The following is a 25920-nucleotide window of genomic DNA, read 5'->3' on the forward strand; positions in this document are numbered from 1 at the left end:
ATACAAAACAACAATTATATAAATATAAATTGTAGCACACTTGTGAAAATCCATATTTTGTTTTGTGACTTTAATTTACTAAACTTTTATTTATTCCCTATTGATAAAACATTTTTTTTGAATTTTATTAATTATTATAGGCCTATGGAAACATTTTTGTTTCTCTTATAAAATTAGTTGCTCCCTTAGTAACCACTTATAATTTTTTTTAGATAATTATTTAATTTAAAAGTAAAACAACTCATTTAAATATTTTGAGTTGTGCAAAGGTTAATTTATTATTTGTTATAGTTTATATATATATTTATTTTTTGTTAAACTATTAATTACTTATTGTTTTGTTGTTATTATTTTTGTTGAAAGTTATTAGTTAATACAAAAATTGTGTGTCGTTATGTATTTTAATTATAATAAACATAAATTATGTTTATGATCCCATTTTTCTAAGCTTAAGGCCTGCTTTTCTTTCTGAAAATTATTTAATTTCATATGAAAAATGAAATACATTTTTAAACTTTTACACATTTTTTAAATTATTTGAACAAGAAGTTTTTCAAATTGCAATTACACATTTATATATATTTGAAAGGAAATAGTTTAGAAAATATTTGTTGAAACCGTTTCTTAGAAAATGGTGTAAATATTTTGTGATTGTCAATATATTGATTATTTTAATGTTTTAAGTTTTAAACAAATAATGATAATAAAATATATATTAGGTATATTATTCTAAATAAGTTTATGATGTGACAGCATCTTTTGCCTTCATGAAGTATGTTAGAAGATCTATTGGCAAAGGGAATACTATGGTTGAATTTTTCTCAGCAGAAATTGTGTTCAAAGTCTGAAAAATAATTAAAAAACACACTATAATTAATTCCTGTACATGTTTTATGGTTCTTAGTTATTAGGATAAAACGTCTCCATATGACCACATCCTTGTAGCAAGAAAACCTGGATGGTTTTTTAGATTTGTGAAGCCAAGTGTCCTTTTGGAGTCATTTTAGTACCAAACATTATTTAGCAAAGTTGCAGCTAATTTAATTTGCAACAATTATCTTAAAGACAGTTGTTAAATCCAAAGCCTTCTCCAGAAAATATATTCTACTTACTTGTAAATATCTCAATTGCAAGGCAGCTGGAGAATCTCCAATGACCTCACTGGCTTCTCTCAAAGCCCTGCTTGCCTTCTGCTCACCTTCTGCAGCAATAACCTTCAAAGAAAACATTACAGATCAGCATCAGGATTTTAATAGATTGAGATAAATTTTATTACCTTAGCTCTGGCTTCTCTGGTAGCTTCTGCTTCTGCAGCCATGGCTCTTTGAAGCTGGACGGGCAGACGTACATCTTTGCTGTAATAGTAGTAAATGAAACTTGAATTAGAATTTGGGCAAATTGAATAAATAAATTGGTTTATACTTACATTTCGACTCTCTCCACTTTTATTCCCCAGGCTGATGTTGCTTCATCCAAGGATACCTGGGAAGTACATTTTCGATTTTATTATTGGTCTATTATTTATCGACTGATCTTACCATTGACTGATCTTACCATTGACTTGTTTAATTATTCTATATTATATTTACGCTAGGAACTGATTTAAAATAAAGTTTGTATATACAAAATGCTGCAATTGGAGTAAAGATCAGAGACATGGACTGTAACGGTAAATAAAACTAATAATAGATCAAAAAAAGGCTGACAATGTGACAAATGAAGTACTGCTGGGAATGGAAGGAGAAAGGACTCTACTATCTGGTTGGACACTTATATGAAATATAGTTTTATGGAAGGTAAAATAGAAGGATTAAAAGATGAAGTATGCAGTTGATGGACAACATTCAGGAGAAGAAAAATACAGAATATAAAGGAATAAATGATGAAGACGTATTCAAGAACATGGACAACTTTCAGGAGAAACAGAGAATTAAAATATATTCAACACGAAGGCAGCTATAGGTGATGGACAACATTCAGGAGAAGACAAAATACAGAAGTTAAAGGAATTAAGGATGAAGATATTTTCATGGTCATGGACAAGATTCAAGAAAAGACAAAGAATTAATATATATATTCAGGATAAGGTCAAAGATATAGGTGATGGACAACCAGGAGAAGACAAACGAAGAAGGATTAGAGGATGAAGAAGTATGCAGATGTTGAACAACATTTTGGAGAAAACAAAATACAAACGATGAAGAAATGAAGAATTAAGATGTATCCTGTATGATGGATAACATTCAGGAGAAAACAAAGCATGAAAGATTAAAAGTTGAAGAAGTATGCAGATGATGAATAACATTTGGGAGAGGACAAAATATAAAATATGAAGGAATGAAGGATGAAGATGTATCCAGGATGATGGACATCATTCAGGAGAAGGCAAAGGATGCAGAATTAAAGGATGAAGAAGACCTTGCAATGGTGGACAATATTCTGCAGAGGACAAAGTATAAAATATGAAGGATGAAAGGATGAAAATGTATCCTGGATGATGGACAACATTCAGGAGAAGGCAAAGGATGCACAATTAAGAGATAAAGAAGTATGCAATAGTGGTCAACATTCTGGAGAAGACAAAAGATGAAGCATTAAAAGATGAAGCATTAAAAGATGAAGAAGTATGCTGATGATGGACAACATTCAGGAAACATTCGAAATACTAAGGATGAAGAAGCTTGATGAAAACAGAATTTCGAAAAGCAAAAATTGGGCTATGAACAAGGAATGGAAGAGTTGTTGTGATTTCTATCTAGTCACCTGCATGTTTCCAGAAATAGTCATCCTCTCACTTAAGATTTCGTGAAGATGTCTGGTGCCCATGGTGTTCCTCAAAGTTGTCTGTGCCAGAAGACGTGTGGAGTGGTGTGCATTTTCGACATTAGCTATCGAAACTGTAGCATTACTAACTCTATAGTAAACTACAGCATCGACAGATACTGTCACTGAGTCCTTTGTCAGCACCTGGGGAAAGGTAAAGGTCTATAAAATCTACATGTGGTCAATATAGACATTATTGGTGCTCCTAATTTATTTTGGTGAATCATGTTTTTTTAATGTTGGGGCCCCAATATGTTGGTAGTTTCGAAACTGCCAAAATCTGCACTTGTGTTTATTTAGATTTTTGATATCAAGAAAACTAACCTTCATTGGAGGAAAAATTAAGCATTGGAGTCCAAATTAAGGGTTTTGCACCAACAAACAATATTCAACAAGATTATCCAAAACTATTAGACTACAACTCTTGATACTTTTGCAAAGATACAATAAATCCTTTCCTGTAGGTTTTGTACCAAATGTATAGTAGACGCTTATTGGCACGTTGCTATACACCACTACTTACCTAATTATTAATAAATACATAATTTTATTACAATTACCTCCTGAGGTGGCACATCGTATGTTCGAGTTCGCAAATCGACACGAGCATAAGCATCGATGCAAGGCAGTATGAAAAAGATGCCTGAAAAAGGGAAATCGAATCGTTTTACACAATTAGACAAAGTTTTAGATAATTCAATAAACTAAACAATTGTCGAAGACTTTAACACAGCTTTAACAATTAGTTTATAAATTATAAACAAAATTGTAAAAAATGCACCATAAATTTTTTACCCACCTGGTCCTTTAGCACCTCCGGTCATCAGACGTCCCAGTCTGAAAATTACGGCCCTTTCGTATTCCTGGACGACCTGAAATAAAAAATTGTATGAAATTATTTTGGGTATAGAACTCTAAATAATATAATTCATTAATAAATTAATATAGAACCCTAAAAAAGAAACTATATATGTATGAGACTTCCAGAAATTGGTGAGAATACTTTGCTGAATTTTTTTTGCAATTTATGTGTAGACCAAGTTGCTGTAGGACCATATGGTAATAGATTATGTTGTAGGTTATTTAATTTTGTACAAATTCTTCTTATACATCATTCCTATTAATCGAATGGTTTTAAAGTTACAAAAGACGATAAGTTACCAGTTTATATCTGAGCAATATTTAAGGGCAATAATATTATTTATTAAGTAAAGTTTGTATTTTATGAAATTTATTTCTTATTAAATATATGTTCATATATTTATACTTACTTTAAAACAAACTATCAAAGAAAAAGGCATCGTGATGATGATGAGGACCCACGAGAGAATTGTTAAGATTTTTCCACATGATGTAGCCTCGCCTGCTGCTGAGTCGTCAGCTGAAAAAAAATCCAATGTTTTTTAGAAATACCTAAAAATATAAACGACTATTGTACAGAGTTTTGATATAAGAAGGATTGGTAGATAATTTTATTTGCTTTAATTTTGTGCAATATCATTTTTGCCTAAAATGGGTGATTTAGAAATTATGAGAAGATATATAGAAAATGTACCCTTGACGCGTCTTGTTCAGTGTTGTCTGTGAAATTGTCGTCAGCGTTTTTAAAATACATTTGATTTTTATACAAAATTATAATATATGGCAAGTTTATAGATAATTTTATCAGCTTTAATTTTATAGAACAAAATTTTTATCTAAAGTTAATCATTTATAAGCTTTGTGGAAAAATTTAAAAATCAGTACTATCTTCTCTCATTTGGCATATTATTTGTTGTTTGTTTAATAATTGGATGGATCCGTGAAAAAACTTTTTATCATATTATATATCTTTTCATATATGTATATATATAGGTATATAAATTTCTATGTATATATCCATTTACGAGGTTAAACTAGTTCACATGAATTATTGACAAAGTCATTACGACGTTGTCGCGTTTTATTGATTGGAAATGCCTTTACATTACTTTTATTCGACAAACATATCATTATTTATTCAAAAGAAAACATTTTAGCACAGAATAAAATCATAACTAGAGATAAATATTGGAAACGATTAATAAAAGCAGGCGAATGAAAAAACTGTCTGACTGATCTTTACTACAAACTTATCAGCACGATTCCCTAATTGAGCTCCTTCGAAGGGTTTTTAAAATTGCCAAATCGGTTTAAAAATTTTTCATTAAATATTCTGCACTTTTTTGCAAAATATAAAGAAACGGCTCGGGCGATCGTCTCGCATAACTAATCAACACCAGTCTTTATTGAGTTTTATCAATTGGCTTTTAAATTTTTAACATCAGTGCAGCCGTTTTTAAAAAAACTTGGAGGGCATGGTCAATTTTTGTCTTACACACATTGGCACGCATACTTTTGTCAATTTGGGTGACAAACGATTCATAATGACTTGAAACCTCGAGGAAACATAAAATTGGGAAACCGGATTTTCTGAAGAAAATATAAAATTTACCTATGGGAGGTTAATAAAAGTCCAAAACTGGTACAGAACTTCAAAACTAACTTGATTAACTAACGAGTAGGTAAATTTTTGTTTGTTAGGAGTACAAATTCTGAAGCCTTCGATTAATATGATTGGTGTCTTTAGAAAACCAGTTCAAAATTAAATAATCTACATTTTTTTCTAATAACAAAACTTCCTAGAGCAACTCGGTATACCCTTAAATTTGTGTTTTAAATTAAATTATCTAAAATTGTTTCTAATACCTAAAGACCCTAAAACAACTCGGTATACTTTTAAATCTGTATTGAATATTGATTTACAAAATCTGCAATGGTAAAAATAATTTTGTAAAATTAGTTTTTTAATCAGAAAATTATGGGTATTGAACTCTTACTAAAATCTTTACAAAGCAGTCCCTAAGCCTATAATATTTTTTTTTAAATTTAACCCTTTCCACATGCCAAGTGCAGCATTTGTATGAATTTTGCCGCCGGAGCGACGGCATCCGAATGCAAAGGGTTAACAATTTAGGAGGTACAGAAGTATAGAACCCTTGTGTTTTCACATAAAAATAATTAAGTTTCTCCAAGTCAATTACTTTCGCCGCGCCCTTTTATTCTATATATATTTCCATACCTATATTTAATATTTCAGGAGCACCTTAGGGATTTAGGGCTCCGCCCCTGTTAATAAAATTAACCTTCAATAATTATTCAAATGTCAAACTAATTACCTAAAACAAACCCATTAGGAGAACGAACTATTTTAATATAGCCATGTTGATTATTTCTTAAACCATTCGATTAATATGAATGATGTATAAGACTAATTTGTAGACAAATGAATAATCTATCATACTGCATAATATTATATTGCCTTACAGCATCTCATTTCAAAATAAAGTTGTTGATTGGGTGCGTTTGTTTTTTATATTGTTTATAAATCTTAAACCATTCGATTAATATGAATGATGTATAAGACGAATTTGTAGACAAATGAATAATCTAACATACTGTTTAATATTATATTGCCTTACAGCATCTCACTCCAAAGATGCTGTTGAAAATATAGTTGTTGATTGGTTGCGTTTGTTTTTTATATTGTTCATAAATCTCAAACCATTTGATTAATATGAATAATGTATAAGACAAATTTGTATACAAATGAATAATCTAACATACTGCGTAATGTTATTGCCTTACAGCATCTCATTTTCAAATAAAGTTGTAGATTAAGTGCGTTTTTTTTATATTGTTCATAAATCTTAAACCAATCTATTAATATGAATGATGTATGAGGTGAATTTGTAGACAAATAAATAATCATACTGTCTGATATTATATTGCCTTACAGCATCTCATTTCAAAATACCTGTTGATTGGGTGCGTTTGTTTTTATATTGTTTATAAATTCTAAAGCATTCGATTAATATGAATGATGTTAAAGACTAATTTGTAAAGAAATGAATAATCTATCATACTGTCTAATATTATATTGCCTTACAGCATCTCACTCCAAAATTGCTGATGAAAATAAAGTTGTTGATTAGGTGCGTTTGTTTTTTATATTGTTTTTAATTCTTGAACCATTCGATTAATATGAATGATGTGTAAGACGAATTTGTAGGTAAATGAGTAATTTATCGTGCTGTCTCATATTATATTGCCTTACAGCATCTCTCTCCAGATTTGCCAAGCCAGTTATACCAAGGGCCTTTAGAACCTTTTGTTTTTAGTAACAGTTGTAGATTTTTTAATTTTAAACAATTTTCCCAAATACTGTATTAATTTTGCTATAATAATTTAAAAGTTATAAGCAATTGCATCGACACTAGCTTTAACCAATTTTCAATCGTTATTTTAAAAGCAATTTTAAAGTACACCGTGTTGCTATAGAATGTCATAATATTAGACAATGTTAAAGATTATTTAATTTTAAACAAATTTCTCTCATACAACATTCATATCAATCGAATGGTTTGAAAGTTACAAGAGATACAATAAATAAATGCATAAATTTGTACCTTGAGAAACCATGTCTACAGTTTCATCTGTTGCAGCAGCGTTTGTCATATTTAAATTCAAAAAAATATATTTTTATATAAAAATCTAAATTTTGTAAATTTCACATAATATTTTATTTATGGCTAAAATCTAGATCAAGTCATCATACTTAGTTTTGTTTAAAAAAATTGTATTAAAAAAACATTAACGAACAAACTAGAAGAACTTTACTGCAGTAGAGATATTTATTAACAAACTAGTAATTCTAATTATTTATTTATTTATTTATTTATATATTTATTTGTTTATTTATTTATTTACTTATTTATTTAATTATTTATTTATTAACTAATTTTAATTAATTATTTAACGTCCTAACGATCGTGTCACCAAAGAGCAACTGAACGTTTTTGTCAACTAGTCGATATTTCTTTTAATATGGGGACAGGGTCGGCCAAAATTAATAATCATCAATTATTTTCTACGTGTACTCTAAATAAAATATATTATTCTTTCCCACTGTACTGAATATAGAGAAAGCTGAAAATTATACTCAGAAACAAATTTTGAAAATATTTTTTGTTTTTCCAACCCTGTTATGGGTATACTGATTTGCTGTAGGGTCTTCAAGTGTTAAACAAGGTTTTTAATTGTTTAATTTTGGTACAAATTTTCTGAACACGTCATCCATATTAATCGAATGGTTTAAAAGTTATTGAAGTTACACCAAAATTGTGCAGTTTTGCATTTTAAGGTATATTTAAGGGTATACAGAGTTGCTTTAGGGTCTTTTGTTGTTACTAAAAGTTGTAGATAATTTAATTTTAAACAAGGTAGTCTCAAATAAGCCCAGCAAAGTTGCTAAGCTAGCACCAACTAGTCCCGGGTTCGACGGTTTGACTCCCGATCAGGCAACTTTGATGTCAAAGCCCTGTGAAAATCGCGATATACATAATTAGTGCACCTTTATTATAAATTATATTTGTAGGTGCGATTTTAGAGTGTAACGAGTTGCTGTGGGGCATCATAATATTAGAGAATATTATGAATCATTTATTTCTACACAATTTTGTCGAATATATCATATTTCTACGACGTACGGTTTAAAAGTTACAATAGGTTTAATAAATATGTGCACGGATTAGAAACGCATTGGCTGATCTTGGAACAAAAATTGCATCTGCGTGTAAACTTGTTTCGTTTTTGAAATTACTCAAATCAACTATCAAGTATGGTAGTTTGTGGTATAATCTAGAGGTCCTAACATAAATTTTAGCATAATTCAATTGAAATCTCCATTTATCTTCTATTTTAGTACACGAGTTTCTTTTTCTCATAAACTAAATTGCGTTGAATCATTAATATAAGAAATCACAAAAACCTATTTTTATTTCATCGAACAATTCTTTTTCTTTCATTAACCTTTCGGTTAGGTGTCAAGACTATGATTGACAGATTGTCAAGTGACAATAAATGTACCTGAAGTGGAAATTAATACTTATTGACATTTGAAGTGGAAAAACTTTGACGGAAAATGATGGTTGTGATTGGAAAAACGCAAATTGTTGCTAGGAGGAGGAAAAGATTTATTTTGAGATATTTTGGATTTTAGGAAGCATAATGTGAAGAAAAGGAGACTCGGTTGGAAATAACATATTTATTAATATTATTATTTATCTTCACTTACCGTTCTCGTACATGGACAACGTTTCCGTCGGAGGGCCAAAATGATTCTCAACACTATTCAAACTGGCCCTGGCCCCGCCTCCGGCCCTATTTCCATTTCCGACTCCGCCTTTATCACCCCCACCACCAGATATTTGTTGCTGATATGTCCCTCCCACCGCGTTATTTACACCACCGACCCCACCACTAATATTATAAGCGCCGCCCGTTTTATTGTCGAAAGACTCCGAGACCCCGCCTCCCATCGAAGCAGTTTGAGGGTTATAGTACGCTCCGTAGTAGTAGGAGGTGTTGAGATTGGTTTGTTTGGTGTTAGCCCCGCCTTGGCGGTTGTAGACCACGCCTGTGCCACCGGAGGCGGGCACGCCCATGTTGGATGCTAAGGGGAGGGGGGACATCTCGAAGTATTGCATCGGGTAGCAGAGATTTTAGAAAAGTCTTTGGAATGTTATTGTTGGGCGATGTGTGCACTTTGTTTTAGCTTTAGGTGTTGGTGGACATTGTTCGTTTGTTTTTGAACTGTTTGTTATTGGTTTCAATAAAATTTACACATTTTGTTAACAAAATTTAATTTTATTAGATTATATTATTTTTGAAAGGCTATTGCAAATAACCCAAACACTTATTTTGTTCTGGCCTTCTTATTTTACTGTAAGATAAAAAATAGAAAAATTAGTGGAAAAAAATAATTAGTTGACCATTGATTTTGACCTTAATTTGAAATCCTATCTGCTTGGTTTTTTTTTAACTCTTGAAAATCAAAATTTATGTCTTCAACAAAAAATCCAATTTGATATATTCTTTTCTAATTTTATTGTTTTCAAGAAAAATATTCAAGTAACGCTTACTATGCGTCCCCAAGCCTAAGTAAAACTGTATGAGAAAGCGTTGTGTTAGGTTCGGACAACATGACAAGCACTCATAGTGTTTCTATTTGTTGAACAAAAGCAGTTTCTATTTATCTAAAACTTGCCTTAACGCCACTTATACATAATTATGTTTATTTTCATCTTCCTGAATTTTAGATGAACAATTTTGTTCATCTAATTTTAGAATTATTAGAATCGTTGGCGCAATGTTTATTTCGTAGATAAAAATAGATGGCATCTAATTTATCTAGTTTTAAGATAAGATTTTTCTATTTACCATAAAATTATCGTTTAACTATCAAAATTTAATCGATAGATGTAGAGATATTAAAACGTATTTTGACATAGAAATGGGACATGTTTGGGTTATTGATCGCATGTCAAATGAATTATTAAATGGTTCTGGTTAATCGACACGATATATATATATATATATATATATATATATATAAACTCGTATATATATATATATATATATATATATAAACCAAAATAATAGGAAATGAATGACACGTGTCAACGTGTCAAATAAATCAGATAAAAAATGCACGTTACTCGTTCCGTTGCAAAGAACAGAAAACTATAGTTTTGTTTTGATTTATTGTACGAAAGCGTACTGACTGATGGACAGGTGACATGATGGCCATGTGTCATATTATGACACGTGTTATAATATACGATGACACTTGCCATAATATACTATGACACTTGTCATAATATACTTTGAAACGTATCTCAATATACTATGACACGTGTCACAATATACTATGACACGTGTCATAATGTACTTTGACACGTGTCATAATGTATTTTGACACGTATCACAATATACTATGACTCGTGTCACACTATACTATAACATGTGTCATACATACATCTCAACAAACTGTGACATGTCTCATAACACGCTAAAACATGTATCACAAGTGACAATATGCTATGGTCTTTAACCCTTGTGCTACAAGAGTGTTTTTGTAGTAATGACGCTGCTATACGAGCCAGAAAGCTGCCCACAAGATTTTTTAAGGTTTTGCAATCTTTATCAAGGATTTTGTATTTAAAAGTTTAAAATTACACTTATAAAAAGAACTAAGTATTACAACTACAAATTAGAATTCTCAGTGCAGAGTGATAAACCTTGACACTCATACACACAGGTCGTCAAACAAATGTTGCCGGTAGGCGACGATAGTAGGCGAAAGGGTTAAATTAAATGTCAGTATCACGAAAGTAAAAAAATTGTACAATTGACACACGCATTATGCCATGTGTTACAACATTCCTTGATATATGTCATTGCGTCGAGTGACATTTGTCAGTATCGCGAAACTAGAAAGTTTTGTCCTTGCTCTTATCTTACTATAAGATTACACAAAAAAGTGAGTCAAAAATTAGTTAGTAAGTTTTGTTATACTGACATATGTCATTCGACTGAATGACATGTGTCAAAGAATGTTGTGACACATGTCATAAAGTGTTGGTGTGAAATTGTGACATATTTATTTTAAATGTTTTGACACAAATAATTGATGCACAAACATTATGACATGTGTCATGACATCAAATGACATATATCACAGTTAGAAAATTAGAAAATACTGTTGCCAAAAATAAGCGTATGCTTGACACAGCACATAATGACATAGCAATTACTTACTATGACACATGTTATAATATACTATGACACGTGTTTCAACGTACTGTGTCATGTATCAGAAAATGCTTTGATGCATGTTGCGGTGTCTATTGACATATGTCAGTGTCACGAATATAGAAAATGTGACTCCTCCCGAAAATAATCGTATCATTGGAATACTTTAAATATCGTAACTTATTATGGCATGTGTCATATATTGTATCGGAACTATGACATGTGTCTATTGACATATGTCAGTGTCACGAATATAAAATATGTGAATCCTGCTCAAAATATTTGTTTGTTTGAAACACTTTAAATATCATAACTCATTTTGACTTGAGTCATATTCTATTGAAACTATGACATGTGTCTATTGACATATGTCAGTGTCACGAATATTGAAGATGTGACACCTGCCAGAGATATTCGTTTGATTGAAACACTTGAAATATTGCAACTTATTTTGGCCTGTGTCATATATTCTAATGAAACTATGACATGTGTCTATTGACATATGTTAGTGTCACGAAAGCAGAAAATACGACTCCTGCCCAAAATATTCGAAAGATTGAAACACTTTAAATATCATTATTTATTTTGACATGTGTCATATTCTATTGAAACTATGACACGTGTCTACTGACATATGTCAGTGTCACGAAAATACAAGATGCGAAACCTGCCAGAAATATTCGTAAGATTGAAACACTTTAAATATCATAACTTTTTTTGACACGTGTCATTTATTCTACCGAAACTATGACATGTGTCTATTGACATATGTCAGTGTCACGAATATAAAAGTTGCGAAACCTGCCAGAAACACTTTCAATATTGTATCTTATTTTGACATGAGTTATATTCTATTGAAACTATTACATATGTTTATTGACATATGTCAGTGTCACGAATATGGAAGAAACGAAACCTGCCCGATATATTCGTTTGATTGAAACACTTGAAATATCGTAACTTATTATGACATGTGTCATATATTTTATTGAAATCATGACATGTTTTATAATAATTTATGTTATGACACATGTCACGAAACCTACACACTTAGCTTACGGTCTCACAGGTCATTCTAGCAACTACAATGAATATAATATAAACAATAATATTTTAACGCTTTAAAATGTTTTTAAAATATTTATCATTTTTTATTTATTTTTTTAATTTTTACCCGACACTAATTTCTATTTAATGACTTCATCAATGCAAAAGCGATTTGCTACTGAAAGCTCGACAGCTATCGAGCTTTTGAAATCGACTATATATTTAATGAGGGGGCTCATGGGGCGCTTATTGTTCGTGGGCGGCCGTAGGTGGTGTAGTGGTTTGAGTTGTGGGGTGTATAATTAGAGATCAGGGTTCGTATATTTGATAAATAGATATCAAATGTTATTTATAGACTTGGATATATATATATATATATATATATATATAATATTTTTTTGTTACGGTCAAGTCCAAAATGATTATCGAATTAAAAATTAATCTTGCTCAAACACAAAGTTGTAACATGTAATTGTTATACAGACAGTTTATCGATGTTTTCCTTTAGTTTTGACAAATTACGTTACATAATCGAAAATAAAACTTTGTCATGTAAAATATATATACTTTGGTATATAATGATGAAAAATGTCATTGTCATTGTATTACAAACAGTGTGTTACAGACTTTATGAATATTAGGGGCCGAATCTCGGATACGGGTCTATATTTGTATAAGTTGGTAGTAAGTCAAAAAGCTATGTTTTTGCTGTGCGATCAGACGTTTTACACATAAAATTGTCAATGAGACATCAGAAAGTTGCACTTATGATAACATTGTTATTTGATGTTCTCGCGTTTTATAGGTTAGGTTTTATGTGTGTGTGGGAATCAAAGAGGCCATGAGTTTTTGGGATAAAAACAATTATTCATGTCATGACATTTTTATAGTTTTGAAATCATAATTCAATTTTAATGAAACATAGAAATATCTTTTACTTATTTATATATTTCTATACTGGTGACCTACGACATCTACGAATAAAAATTGAAAAAATAAAATATTGATTTTGGTGCAATGCCCTAATTACTGGTCTTCCGTTGGCTACTTAAAAGGTACGCCCAGTCCTCGGTTCATCTCGGGTTAACTCTAGTCATGACACCGGACTTCCGTTGGCATACTCATTCTGTATTTTACTTATTCACATATTTTTATCTGTGAAACGTCTGATTGCACAGCAAGTACAAAGCTTTTTAACAGTTTGTTACTACCTTAAGGTAACATTTCTATGTTATCGAAGAATTGGCTCCTTATTTGTATAATGCAACCTTCCCCAAATATTTGACAAAAGCGCCAACCTTGACTTAGACAACCTCATTATATTCAGAAAAAATTTCTACTTACCGCTCCCATTAGCAGCTAAAATAAACAAAAACAGCATTATCACCAATTTCATTTCTCATTTTTCATTTACAATTCACAATATACCTTCTAGCATTCGTCTTCGGAACCTTTCGTCCTTTATCGTTTCCATCCTGGCATCGTTTTCGGTGTAGTTTCTCATGATTTTGTGCTCGGATTTTGGAAAATTCGAATTGTTGTGATTCAATTCGATATTTTCCGAAGGCAGAGATGTATCTGGAATAAAACAATAATATATAAAAGTGTTGGCATCAAGGTATGGTTTGTTTAGAGGCAGGTTTTTCGTAGGAGACTCTCGTTTTGGTGAAGTCAGTTTCTGATGGATAGATAGAGTTGGTGTAAAGTGATTTGTGATAGGAAGTATTGATTGGTGACCAGGAAATGGTTTGTTAGAGGCAGGTTTATGATAGGAGACTCTCGTTTTGGTGAAGTCAGTTTCTGGTTAGTTCTGATGGATAGAGTTGGTGAAAAGTGTTTTGTGGCAGGAAGTATTGATTGGTGACCAGGAAATGGTTTGTTAGAGGCAGGTTTATGATAGGAGTCTCTTGTTTTGGTGAAGTCAGTTTCTGGTGGATAGAGTTGGTGTAAAGTGTTTTGTAGTAGGAAGTATTGATTGGTGATCAGGAATTGGTTTATTAGAGGCAGGTTTGTGATAGGAGACTCTCGTTTTGGTGGAGTCAGTTTCTGGTTTGCTCTGAAGGATAGAGTTGGTGTAAAGTGTTTTAAGATAGGAAGTGTTGATTGGTGACCAGAAAATGGTTTATCAGAGGCAGGTTTATGATAAGAGACTCTCGTTTTAGTGAAGTCAGTTTCTGGTTAGTTCTGATGGATAGAGTTGGTGTAAAGTATTTTGTGGTTAGGAAGTATTGGTTGTTTAATTTTGTTCTAATTTCTCAAGCACACCATTCATATAAATCGAATGGTTTATGTTTTTTTTAATAAAAGTGATGGTGACCGGGAAATGGTTTGTTAAAGGCATGTTTATGATAGGTGACTCTCGTTTTGGTGAAGTCAGATTCTGATTAGTTCTGATGGATAGTGTTGGTGTAAAGTGTTTTGTTTTAGGAAGTATTGGTTGCACACCATTCATATAAATCGAATGGTTTCCTTATATACCTTGTTCGTTATTTATGACCAATAAGGATGCAGGAGGAGTGACGTCACTCAAATCGTTTGTTGGCGAATTTGAACCACTAGGCGGCAGCAGCATCGGGTCTATTCGAGCGTTGTTCGATTTCGCCTTGAATTAAAAAAACAAGATATTATTTATAACATATTATAAATTATTTATAATATAACAACCTAACCTATTTCTTTAACGTGGATCAGAGACATGGACTTTTAGGAAGCTTAGGACAACTTTAGAGAGTGTTTTCAAAGAGTTTGAAAGTGGAAACTGGGTTGGCTAAATATTACAAGAAAAATATGTTGATGAAAATGTATACAAAATGTAATAAATTTATTAAAGTAAAAGAAACCTTACTTTTGAGCAAACTATGACTTTTGTATCATATGGATCAGAGATATGGATTCGTAGCAAATCTAGGTTAGTGGCAACTTTATAGAATGATTTTGCAGAGTTAAGGAAACTGGGTTGGGTACAACGTGCTAATTGATAAATAGAATTTACTGAAGAAAATCCATGATGAATTTATATAAGAAAAAGAAAAATAGGAGCAAATTTGGCATTCGTATCGCCTGGATCAGAGACATGAATGTTGAAAATTTTGGACAAAAGCATTTTTTATTAGAGAATAGGAAACTGGGTTAAATATACGGATGACAATTTAGATAAAACTTCAAGAATATATGAAAGAAAAATATTTATTCAATGATACACTAATATTATAGGCCTGCTTTCGGCATATACTTACGCTCATACTAATTACCACTTGGCATTATTTGTCTGATTTTATTTTTTATAAATTTCTGATTTATTTTATTAATCACCTAATTAATTAATCAATTAAATAAATTGAAATCAGTGCTTAATTTAATTATTATTAATTTAATTATAATTATTTCATTTGATAATTTAATAATAATATTATTAATTATTTTTTATCAACTCTCTTCTCGATTTTTTCAATTGCAACTCTATTGATTTCATTAATTAAATTATAAACTCCAATTATACTAAATTATATTTATACTAATCGATAATTACTTTCCAATTATAATTAATTATCTAATCACAACATCAGCACTGATTGTAAATGATTAATAAAGTAAAAACCTGAGATATTTTAATGCTAATTAGTGTTTCAAATTAATAAACTAGCACTAATAATAAATAATCAATAAAATCAAGGCTTTCATGCCTTTATTGTTAATGACTTATAGCAAAAATATGCTAGTATCTTTAATTATTTAATTAATTTAATAATAGAATTAATTTATTGATTTATAATAATTAATTTAATTTAATAATATAGATCCTCAAGCTTAAATTTATATTAATGCTAATTAAAATAATTAATGACTCGCTAATTATAATTGATATATAAAATCGGTTTAAAAAGCTTTAATTTTTATTTGTTCTAATTAATAATTAAAGAGATAATAGGAGTTTTAATAATAAATTAACGATTTTATTTTAATAAATAATAAAATTATTTTAAAGTCTAATTTTAATTTATGCTTAGCATTTATTATTTAATTAAATTAAGGTTGAACTTGAGTTTTTTTTATATTAGTTCTAACCAATAATTAATTGGTGAACATAATTGATTAATTAATACAAGTATTTAAAAATTTATTTATTACATTTAACAACACTATTTTAATTTTGTTTAGACTTTTATATATAATAAAACACTAATTATATAAATGCTGATTATTAATTAATAAATAATTCAATTAATTCTTACGGTACACAATAACATCATCCATTGAAATTTATAATTTACTAATTAAATTAATTACTTAAATGTTTTTAATTAATGAAATAGGAACTCATTCATACTATTTAAAGCTTGATATTAAATAATTAAATTAATAAAATAAATAAATTAATTAAATAAATTAACCCAATTATGATCACTTATTTACTTATACACAATTTCATTCATTTATTTTTATTTTTATTTTGACTTTAATAAAATTGACTTAATAAAACACCAATGTTTTTATATTAGGGTCATAAATTAATTAAATAATTATAAATCATTAATAGTATGAAATTTTGAATGTTTAATTAATTATATTAATGCTAATTAATTACTAGTATCTTCTTATATATATATGATTAGTTTAAATACCTATTAATCACTACTTAAGATACTATTTTTTTAAAAAACTAACTATTAAATTAAAGACTTTCAATTAGATTTGTTAGTTTAATTTCATTTGCATTAATTGATTAATTAAAACTAATTATAATTGATTAATGGAAATTATGAACACTCAGATTTAGGTTGATGCTAATTGCGAATTAGTGTTGAATTATGAATAATTAGATAACAACAACTTTAGTCACTACTTTTATTGATTAATTTTTATTATAATTTCATTAAAATTAATGTAATTAATTAAATTTGATTAATAATTGATTAATGTAAATAATGAACACTCAGATTTAGGTTGACGCTAATTACTAATTAGTGTTGAATTATAAACAATTAGATAACAACAACTTTAGTCACTATTTTTATTGATTAATTTTCCTTATAATTTTATTACATTTAATTTAATTAATTAAATTTTATAACATTATCGATACTTTCGATTTACAGAACGAACGATAGACATTGAATGGACGAACTGAATTTCGATGTCGTCTTCATGAATTTTAAATGTGGGATATTAAAAGTGGACTTTTTGTTGAAAATTTAATGAATACGAGCACAATTTAAGGGTTGGGATTGAGGGATGGACAAACCGATTGCAGCCGAAGGTAACCGAAGGCAAAGGGATTGGATTTTCTAAAGAAAAAGGTAAAGGATTGCCAAAAATGATAGATGATTGAAGTTTTACAGATTTTTTAAAAAATGTTTGTGTTTGTTGCACAATGTTGTTATTTTAGTATATTATACTTCAATATATCTACTATAAAGGTAAATACTAAAATTGATGAGTTTTCTTAGAAATTGAAATGATCGGTTTGTCATTGTAATTAGCATTTAGAAATGAACCTTCATTAGAGAAATGAAGTAATTGCTGATTAATAAATTCTATAATATTTGTTCGCACAGTGGATTATGTTAAACAACTCCTAAACAAATATTGTTTTTGCAACTTCACTCATCATGTAATTGTGTTTGAAGAACTTCATGTAATTAAAATTAACATACATTCATTGACTGCTTGTATTTTTTTTATTTTTCGCTGGCGATATAATCTCATTCTTTGAACAGCTGTAATATCTATCTTGCCTAAAAATTCGTTTCCATTTGAATAACTTCAAAGATTTATAGAAATTACTAATAATATAGAAATAAATTCTAATCAATAAACTTACGATTAGTATACGGCACAAATGTTTAATTTATTTTATTATTTTGAAGGAACAGATGTACTTCATAATGTTTATTTATCTTCGCCGATTTCCTTGTTGATATCGGTACGCATACAACGTTGATGCCGGTACGCATACAACGTCAGATCTCTATTTACATACACGACGACTAATCACAATCGACCCGTATAGAAATGATCTCATCGAGAGCGAATGACGAACAGTTCGAGCGTAACGGACTAAAGAAGTTTTACTTCAATAATTACAACATTTCTACTATTATTTTATAAAAATTTAAGCATGTATTTTTTATATTATAAATATCTTGAAATTTTGTAAATCTCATCTAATCGATTTTATTATTTTTTGTAATAGAAAACATACTTAAATATAACTTTGTAAAATTGCAGCATTCTATAAGTAACAAAATATTTTTAATAAATTAGTAAAACTTTGTCTTCGTTACGTACAATGCTTGTAATATAATTTTTTTTTGTATTTGTATTTATGTTTGTGTGTGCATGTCAGTTTGCTAAAGTCCTCTCCATAATTATTCCATTAAATAATTAATCAAATAATTTTCCAACTGATAGCTTATTATATTATATAATTCAGCATTTAGCATTTTCTAGGACAAACATATGTCGTCCTAAAAATATCACACACTAAATAAATTACTAAAGCCAACCGTCCTTTGCTTATTGTAAAAATCTATTTTTTGTACTAGGTCCAAGTGGCATTTAGCTTTAAGGCAATTCCGATAAATACTCGACTTAATTGTATGTTTTAGGGGATATTTGCAAAAAAACGAAAAAAACGCCAAAAATATATACATTTTTAGTAGCAAGTAACTTGAAAAGTATTAGTTTTTTAAAAAATTTAAAAGACATTTTTTTCTTATAATTAGTTCTTCTATCGATTTCCGACGTTATTTTAAAAAAATAAAATTACACAACTGAGAAGAGATTTTATCCCCTCGAGGGGAGTCCAAATTGTTTTCACTTTTGAACTTGAGGGTAAGATAAACCTCTTTCCAAAATTTGATGCAAATTGGAGCACAGTAAAAAAATTCAGACCCAAAACGCTCCATTGACAGGAGTAAAAGAGTGATGTTAAGACCGGTACAGAGTAGGGTTTTCAGCAGTCATGGTATTAAAAATAATAATTTGGCATAAAAAATTTAGACAAACTATATTTTATACATCACATCTTTTATTCATATAATATATAATAATATGTATATAATATTTGGATCATAAAATATATAGAATATTCAATAAATCTAATTTATATTGGAACTTACATAGGTATATATATATATATATATATATATATATATATATATATATATATACTTAAACATACGCACACAAAAATATAGATATATTAATCTAATTGAAATATATTAAACCAACACATCACCTCTTCAATTTCAACAGTGGCTTGTTAAAAATTATTATAAACAATTTATTTGTGCCACTATCGAATTGATTCAACATAAAATTGTACCTGCCGTTTAATATATATACATCAATTTTTTTAAAGCCATATTTGATTTTTTTAGGACAAAGTTTTTGTTGGGAATGGAAAATGGAAAATGGAAGGTGGAAGGTGGAAATTCTGCAGTCCTTTTAATACTAAAATTTTAACCAAACCGATAACCGATTGTCGAAACGTAAGTGGGAATTACAGTAATAAATATTTAATATTTTCGACAAGAATATATATATATATATATATATATATATATTATATATGATAGTTTTGTCAACGTTGATACATATTTGACATATTTTATGCAGCCCAATCATCGAATTAAAAAAAAGATTAAATAGAAAAATTCTAGAATTAAATAGAGAAAATTCTAGAAACCCAAATCAATTCAAAACTATGCTTTCAGAACATATGATTAACTTGAACCATACTTTCAACATGTCAAATCCTACCATCGTATACATTGAAAAGAATTGTGACCTTAGAAAGATAGTTGTATCGTTACTTATATTCCTTATTACTTCTTGTGTCAACAAACGGAATTCCTCTCATCTTTTACATGACAGTTACAAAGTTAATATAAATTTCATGAAAAGTAATTTTTTACATTTTCAGAATTTTTCGTTTGTTATATCCCTTCTCTGTTTTCACTCCTTTTTTGTTACACTCTACCACACGTGCTGCGTAACCTTGATCAGTTTTCATAATGCTCTGCGATTGAACACATACAATATAAGAGGGCAATATGTGCTCCTTTAATTCCTCGTTTATCAATATATTAGTATATTATTCTTTTACACAATTTAGTGTTCAATAAATTTTACATAATTGTTTTTTTCTATTGTTTTTCCTCCTTTTTATATATTTATACTTAATATAAACTTTTGTATTTATGTAATATGTTTTTTAGATTACTGAATGATGACACACATCAAGTGTCGAAACGTTTAATGGAATAAAAAAATTCTATTTAACCTTTTTTTTAATTCGACGATTGGGCTACTTTATATCAAATTAATTGACTAAAAAATCATCTTTTCAAAAATTCTGAGCATGGCCAAATTAAAATTTTATTTCTGCAACATAATTTTTTCTGGATATCCTGATCATGACAGAATTCTAACATTCGAAACGTGTGAATATTTTTATTGTTATAGATATTTATTAATAATATTCTCTTGATATTATTCATATATATATTTATAAGAGGCTATATAAAGATTGTATATTGTTTATAGAATTATTTATTTATAGTTTATTTTTTATTCTATAGAGATTTTGTGATATGGGTTTTTGTTTTTAATAAATGCAATTTGTTCATAAGTATTCATAAATTTGTTCATAAACAAATGGCGAAACGTAATAATTATTAGTTTTCTGGTTTGCCATTTGGAGGTTACGAAAACGCTACCTTAGGATCAGAAACATTTCAAACGTTTCGATTTATCGAATTTTAGTCTTATTTACTTGTTTTCTTTATATACAATTATTAGGTATTATTAGCCAATAAATCACAAATGTGGAAAATACTGATGAAGACAGTACATTGTTAATCGAAACGTGTATGTTGGATTTAAAAAAAATGTTTCTGTAGAAATTTTGATGATGACTATTATTGTGCAACCGAAACGTTAAAAAATCCGAAAACAAGATTTGAAAAATTCTGTATTTGTTAATAGTCTATAGATGACCATGACTAAGCAACCAAAACTTAGAAGAGGAAATAATAATAGGTAATTTGTGCCAAAATATATTTCTTCACTTTTTTTAAATCCTGAAGATGGCCACAATCAAGGGACCAATATATTTCTTCATATATAACTAAACACGTACTTGTTGGCCTTTTTAGTTGGCCAAAAAACTATTTTGAAGTGGTACTTGTATTTTTTGCTAAAGCATGCAACTGTTTGTTTTTTATAATCCTGAAGATGGCAAAATACTAATTTTACAAAATAAAATTAATGACTTTTTTTCGTTAGAATAAAACATAGATTTTTATCCTGATGATGGCCATAACCAAGTGACTAAACTAAATAATTTTTTATCTTTTTTAGATGGCCAAAATACTATTTTTCACCACTACGAAGTCTTTTTTGTTTGGAAATTAATTGTTTTAATTTAATCACATATAAAAATAATTGACAATCATTTCGAAATTGTTTATAATTTTTTTGTTTGTTTAAACAATATATTGACAATACTATATATTGACTGTGGTATTGACACATATCGATTTATATTATTGAATTACGAGGAAATTGTTTTTCTAATCCTTACCACTCTATGGAATCATCATTCATCAATTTTACGTAGATTTATTTTATTTTAATTGAAAACATTTTTTGAAATTATACTTTTAATGCAACTTTGAAAATGTCTGCTTAAAAAAATAATATCATACCAGTAGAACAGTGAAGTCATTTACTATTGGAATTGGAGGTCAATTTTGTTCAATAATAAAAATTTCATCTACTAGGAGTACAGTCACATATCAGCAAATTTTGGAATCAAATTTCTTTCCAAATCTAATAATATAAATCTTGATGTGTCTATTTTATAATAATATAATATTTTTCTACCTTGGTCACAATTTTTTAGTTGAGCAGTCTATAACCTTTTTTGGAAGATAACTTTAAATTATAACTATTCTCAACAAACTAAATACAATTCATTCATGATAAATTAAATTAAATTTTACTTAACCTGTTTGTTTTTGTTTTTTCTGATTTTTGATGTATTGATGTCTTTTGTCTCAATTTTTATCTTTCGGAGAACTTTTATTTTGTTCGTTTGGTGTCGCAGGGGTTGGTTCGTCTAAGAACATTGGGTTCTTTACTTCCATTTCACCAGTCTAGAATAGAAAAGAAATTCTTTATAATAAATATTATATATTCCTTGTTTTTGTAGATATGCTACTAATAAGAAAGAACACTATTGAGCACGATCATGAAAAGGAAAGGAAACTGGTTTGGATTCATACTGAAAAAAAAAATCTCATTCACGACGTAGCCGTGGAAAATAGTACTGAATGAACTTTGTAGAAGGAGAATGCTGATGATTGACGACTTACGAGAAAGAAAGGAATACAGGAAACTTGCAAATTTGGAATAATAAATAAGTGAGAGAAAGGTAATCATGAATTTGTGATGGTCCAACTTACAGAAGCCAGTCCTGGGCACTCGTATACTGTGTAATCTCCTTCATCGTTTTCTTCATCACTTTCAGGATCAGATTGGTTATGAACTTGTGATGGTTCTAAACGACTGGAAAATAAAATTCAGGTAAATATTTTTATCTTAAAACTTTAGCTGTTCTCACAAAAAAATTAGACATATTCCAAAAACTTGGCCTAAGAGTGAAAACGGAAACTATATCTATCTATCATGGGTTTGAGTGAGCACTTTTTTAAGTATTGCTATCATTCATGCTATTTGGTAGGCTTTGTTCAAAGCTACATGATTCTGGCCCTACTGGCCTTTAACATAACCCAAAGAATTTACAAATGACACATTTGGGATTCTTGTAGACAAATTTGTTATCACAACTTAAAAAAACATGTGTATTTATGTCTTGTGCGATATTTTAAAGTTTCTGGCCCAAAACCGGGCCAATATTCAATTATAGTATGTGGGAAAATGGATACTATTTCTATATCAGTATTACTATCATTCATGCTATTTGATAAGCATTGTTCAAAGCTACATAATTCTAGCCCTACTGGCCTTTAACATAACCCAAATAATTTACAAATGACACATTTGGTATTCTTGTATACAAGTTTGTTATCACAACTTAATTTGTGTATTTATGTCTTGTGCGATATTTTAAAATTTCTGGCCCAAAACCGGGCCAATATTCAATTATAGTATGTGTAAAAACGGAAACTATATCTATATCAGCATGGGTTTGAGTGAGCACTTCTTTAAGTATTGTTATCATTCATGCTGTTTGGTACGCTTTGTTCAAAGCTACATGATTCTGGCACTACTGGCCTTTAACATAACCCGAAGAATTTACAAATGACTACAAGAATTTGGGATTCTTGTAAACAAATTTTTTATTACAACTTAGAAAACATGTGTATTTATGTCTTGTGCAATATTTTAAAGTTTCTGGCCCAAAACCGGACCAATATTCAATTATAGTATGTGGGAAAATGGATACTATATCTATATCAGCATGAGTTTCTTTAAGTATTGCTATCATTCATGCTATTTGGTAGGCTTTGTTCAAAGCTACATGATTCTGGCCCTACTGGCCTTTAACATAACCCAAAGAATTTACAAATGACACATTTGGGATTCTTGTAGACAAATTTGTTATCACAACTTAAAAAACATGTGTATTTACGTTTTGTGCGATATTTTAAAGTTTCTGGCCCAAAACCGACCCAAAATATGTCTTCTGCAACAAATTTCTTTGAAATAATTCATTATAATTATTACGAGTGATTAGTTCACGGTTCAATGAATATTATTCAATGTTTTATTGAACATCTGTCGCCAATGAGTATTTGATTGGCCAGTTTGTGGCCCAATAGACAACTCTATAGCTATACTAAATTATATTGAATTGTCCAAAATCTGGTCCAATTGAAATTTTACTGAGTTCTTTAAAAATTATGCTTTAAATCAATTTACATGAGAACTAATTTCTTCTTCTACTTACTTCTCCATGGCCAAAATCTGCTGTTTCTGATGATGATAATGATACAGCTGCGCACTTTGGGCCAGTCGTTTATCAGCTAAATTTAATGAAGCAGGACTTTGCAAAGGCCCACCCTGATTCGGGTCTTTAACATTTGGCCCTGTGACGCCGTACGCCGGATATTCTGCATCTTGGGCCAACTTGGACCGTTTTTGTAACCTACATGTGTAAACAATTATAAGTACTACTCTTGGGTATTGATGATTTATTTCAAGATGTACTCACGTGTACCATCCGATACCGAAAGCTACCAGTCCAACGGTAGCTGCTGCACTTATACCGGCTACCATTGCTACAACATACAGGGTTGGACCATCGTCTTCCAAGGGCCTTTTTCGGATCAGTTTTGTCATTTTAACGCCTTGGTCGAAAAGAGAGTAATCGGAGAATGGTTCGAATTTGGAATTCAGGTCTAATGGTTGGTCATCTAGAATGTATAAATGGTAAAAAAATATCTGATAAGCAACTAGTGAAAATACTCTAAATTTACCATTTCCGCCAACTTTCGAATTGTGCACCTCCTCTCCGTAGTACCTGGGATCATTAGGGCCGACAGCAAACGGTGGTTCCTTATCCCTTATCTGATGTGACCCCAGAGCTGGTAAATTATACGTAAACTCCGGCCCGTCTAACTTCTTATCCGCAGTAGTTTCCTTTTCGTTCTCGTGTTCGACGTGTTCATCATTTTGTGCCACTGCTTGTGTTGCATCTCGGTGATGACTAAATTTGGACATGAAGTTTTCGCTATCTGGTAAATGTTTGTTGTCTGTCTTCGATTTCGAAATTTGGTACTTGGTGTCGTCTTTAGCGTTCAGGTCGTTTCCGAAATGGTGGTTGGCGTAGATTCGGCCGTAGTTCTTGTTGATTGGCGGTCGTTGGTGGTAGCTGTTGAAGTATTTTGCATTCAGGTTGGCGGTTATTCGGTCTTGGAGGTCTTTTAGTTCGTTGTGAGGTCTTGGTGGAGGCTCTGGAAATTGAATCATGCGAAAAATAAGTTGATATCGCATAGAAGTAGAATTAGAATATAGTATTATAAAATGTAGATTACATCTCACCAATTTTTTCTTCACTTTTAGCAACCTCATCAGCAACATACTCCAAATTATCCTCCTCCAATTGCTGAACAAACGGTTCAAACTGCCTCAGATCCAAAACTGGTTCCAACTTTCGATGATTTGCTTCTGCAACCGGTTCCGGATCCAAAGTCTCTTCATACTTTCGGTAGTTTTCGTATTCGTTCGGGAAACGGGACCTGTGGAAAATGGAAAGAAAGAAATATAAAAGAAAGGTAAGGTATTTACAATTACATATTTGTTCATGTTGAAGTAAAACTTCTAAGAATTCGTTGAATTATGAAT

At 29.8% G+C, this 25920-nt stretch overlaps 2 protein-coding genes across 2 annotated transcripts; both read right to left on the reverse strand.

Annotated features, from left to right (window-relative positions):
- Positions 1-739: 739 nt before the first annotated feature.
- On the reverse strand, positions 740-9347 carry LOC113363057 (band 7 protein AGAP004871-like). Its single transcript, XM_026605545.1, has 9 exons — positions 8978-9347; positions 4095-4204; positions 3623-3695; positions 3384-3466; positions 2764-2967; positions 1427-1482; positions 1277-1355; positions 1113-1214; positions 740-844 (listed from the first exon to the last, which is right to left on the reverse strand). Exons 1-9 carry the CDS (start codon positions 9345-9347, stop codon positions 740-742), a joined length of 1182 nt encoding a protein of 393 aa, XP_026461330.1.
- Positions 9348-22607: 13260 nt separating this feature from the next.
- On the reverse strand, positions 22608-25296 carry LOC113363058 (neural proliferation differentiation and control protein 1-like). Its single transcript, XM_026605546.1, has 5 exons — positions 25053-25296; positions 24794-24989; positions 24524-24721; positions 23016-23118; positions 22608-22706 (listed from the first exon to the last, which is right to left on the reverse strand). The coding sequence occupies exons 1-5, from the start codon at positions 25294-25296 to the stop codon at positions 22608-22610; spliced, it is 840 nt and encodes a 279-aa protein (XP_026461331.1).
- Positions 25297-25920: the final 624 nt, after the last annotated feature.

This window comes from Ctenocephalides felis, unplaced genomic scaffold (genome assembly GCF_003426905.1).
Source record: "Ctenocephalides felis isolate EL2017-DRISC unplaced genomic scaffold, ASM342690v1 CF-g0.4_SCAFFOLD_00845, whole genome shotgun sequence".
In the NCBI taxonomy this organism is placed as follows: Eukaryota; Metazoa; Arthropoda; class Insecta; order Siphonaptera; family Pulicidae; genus Ctenocephalides; species Ctenocephalides felis.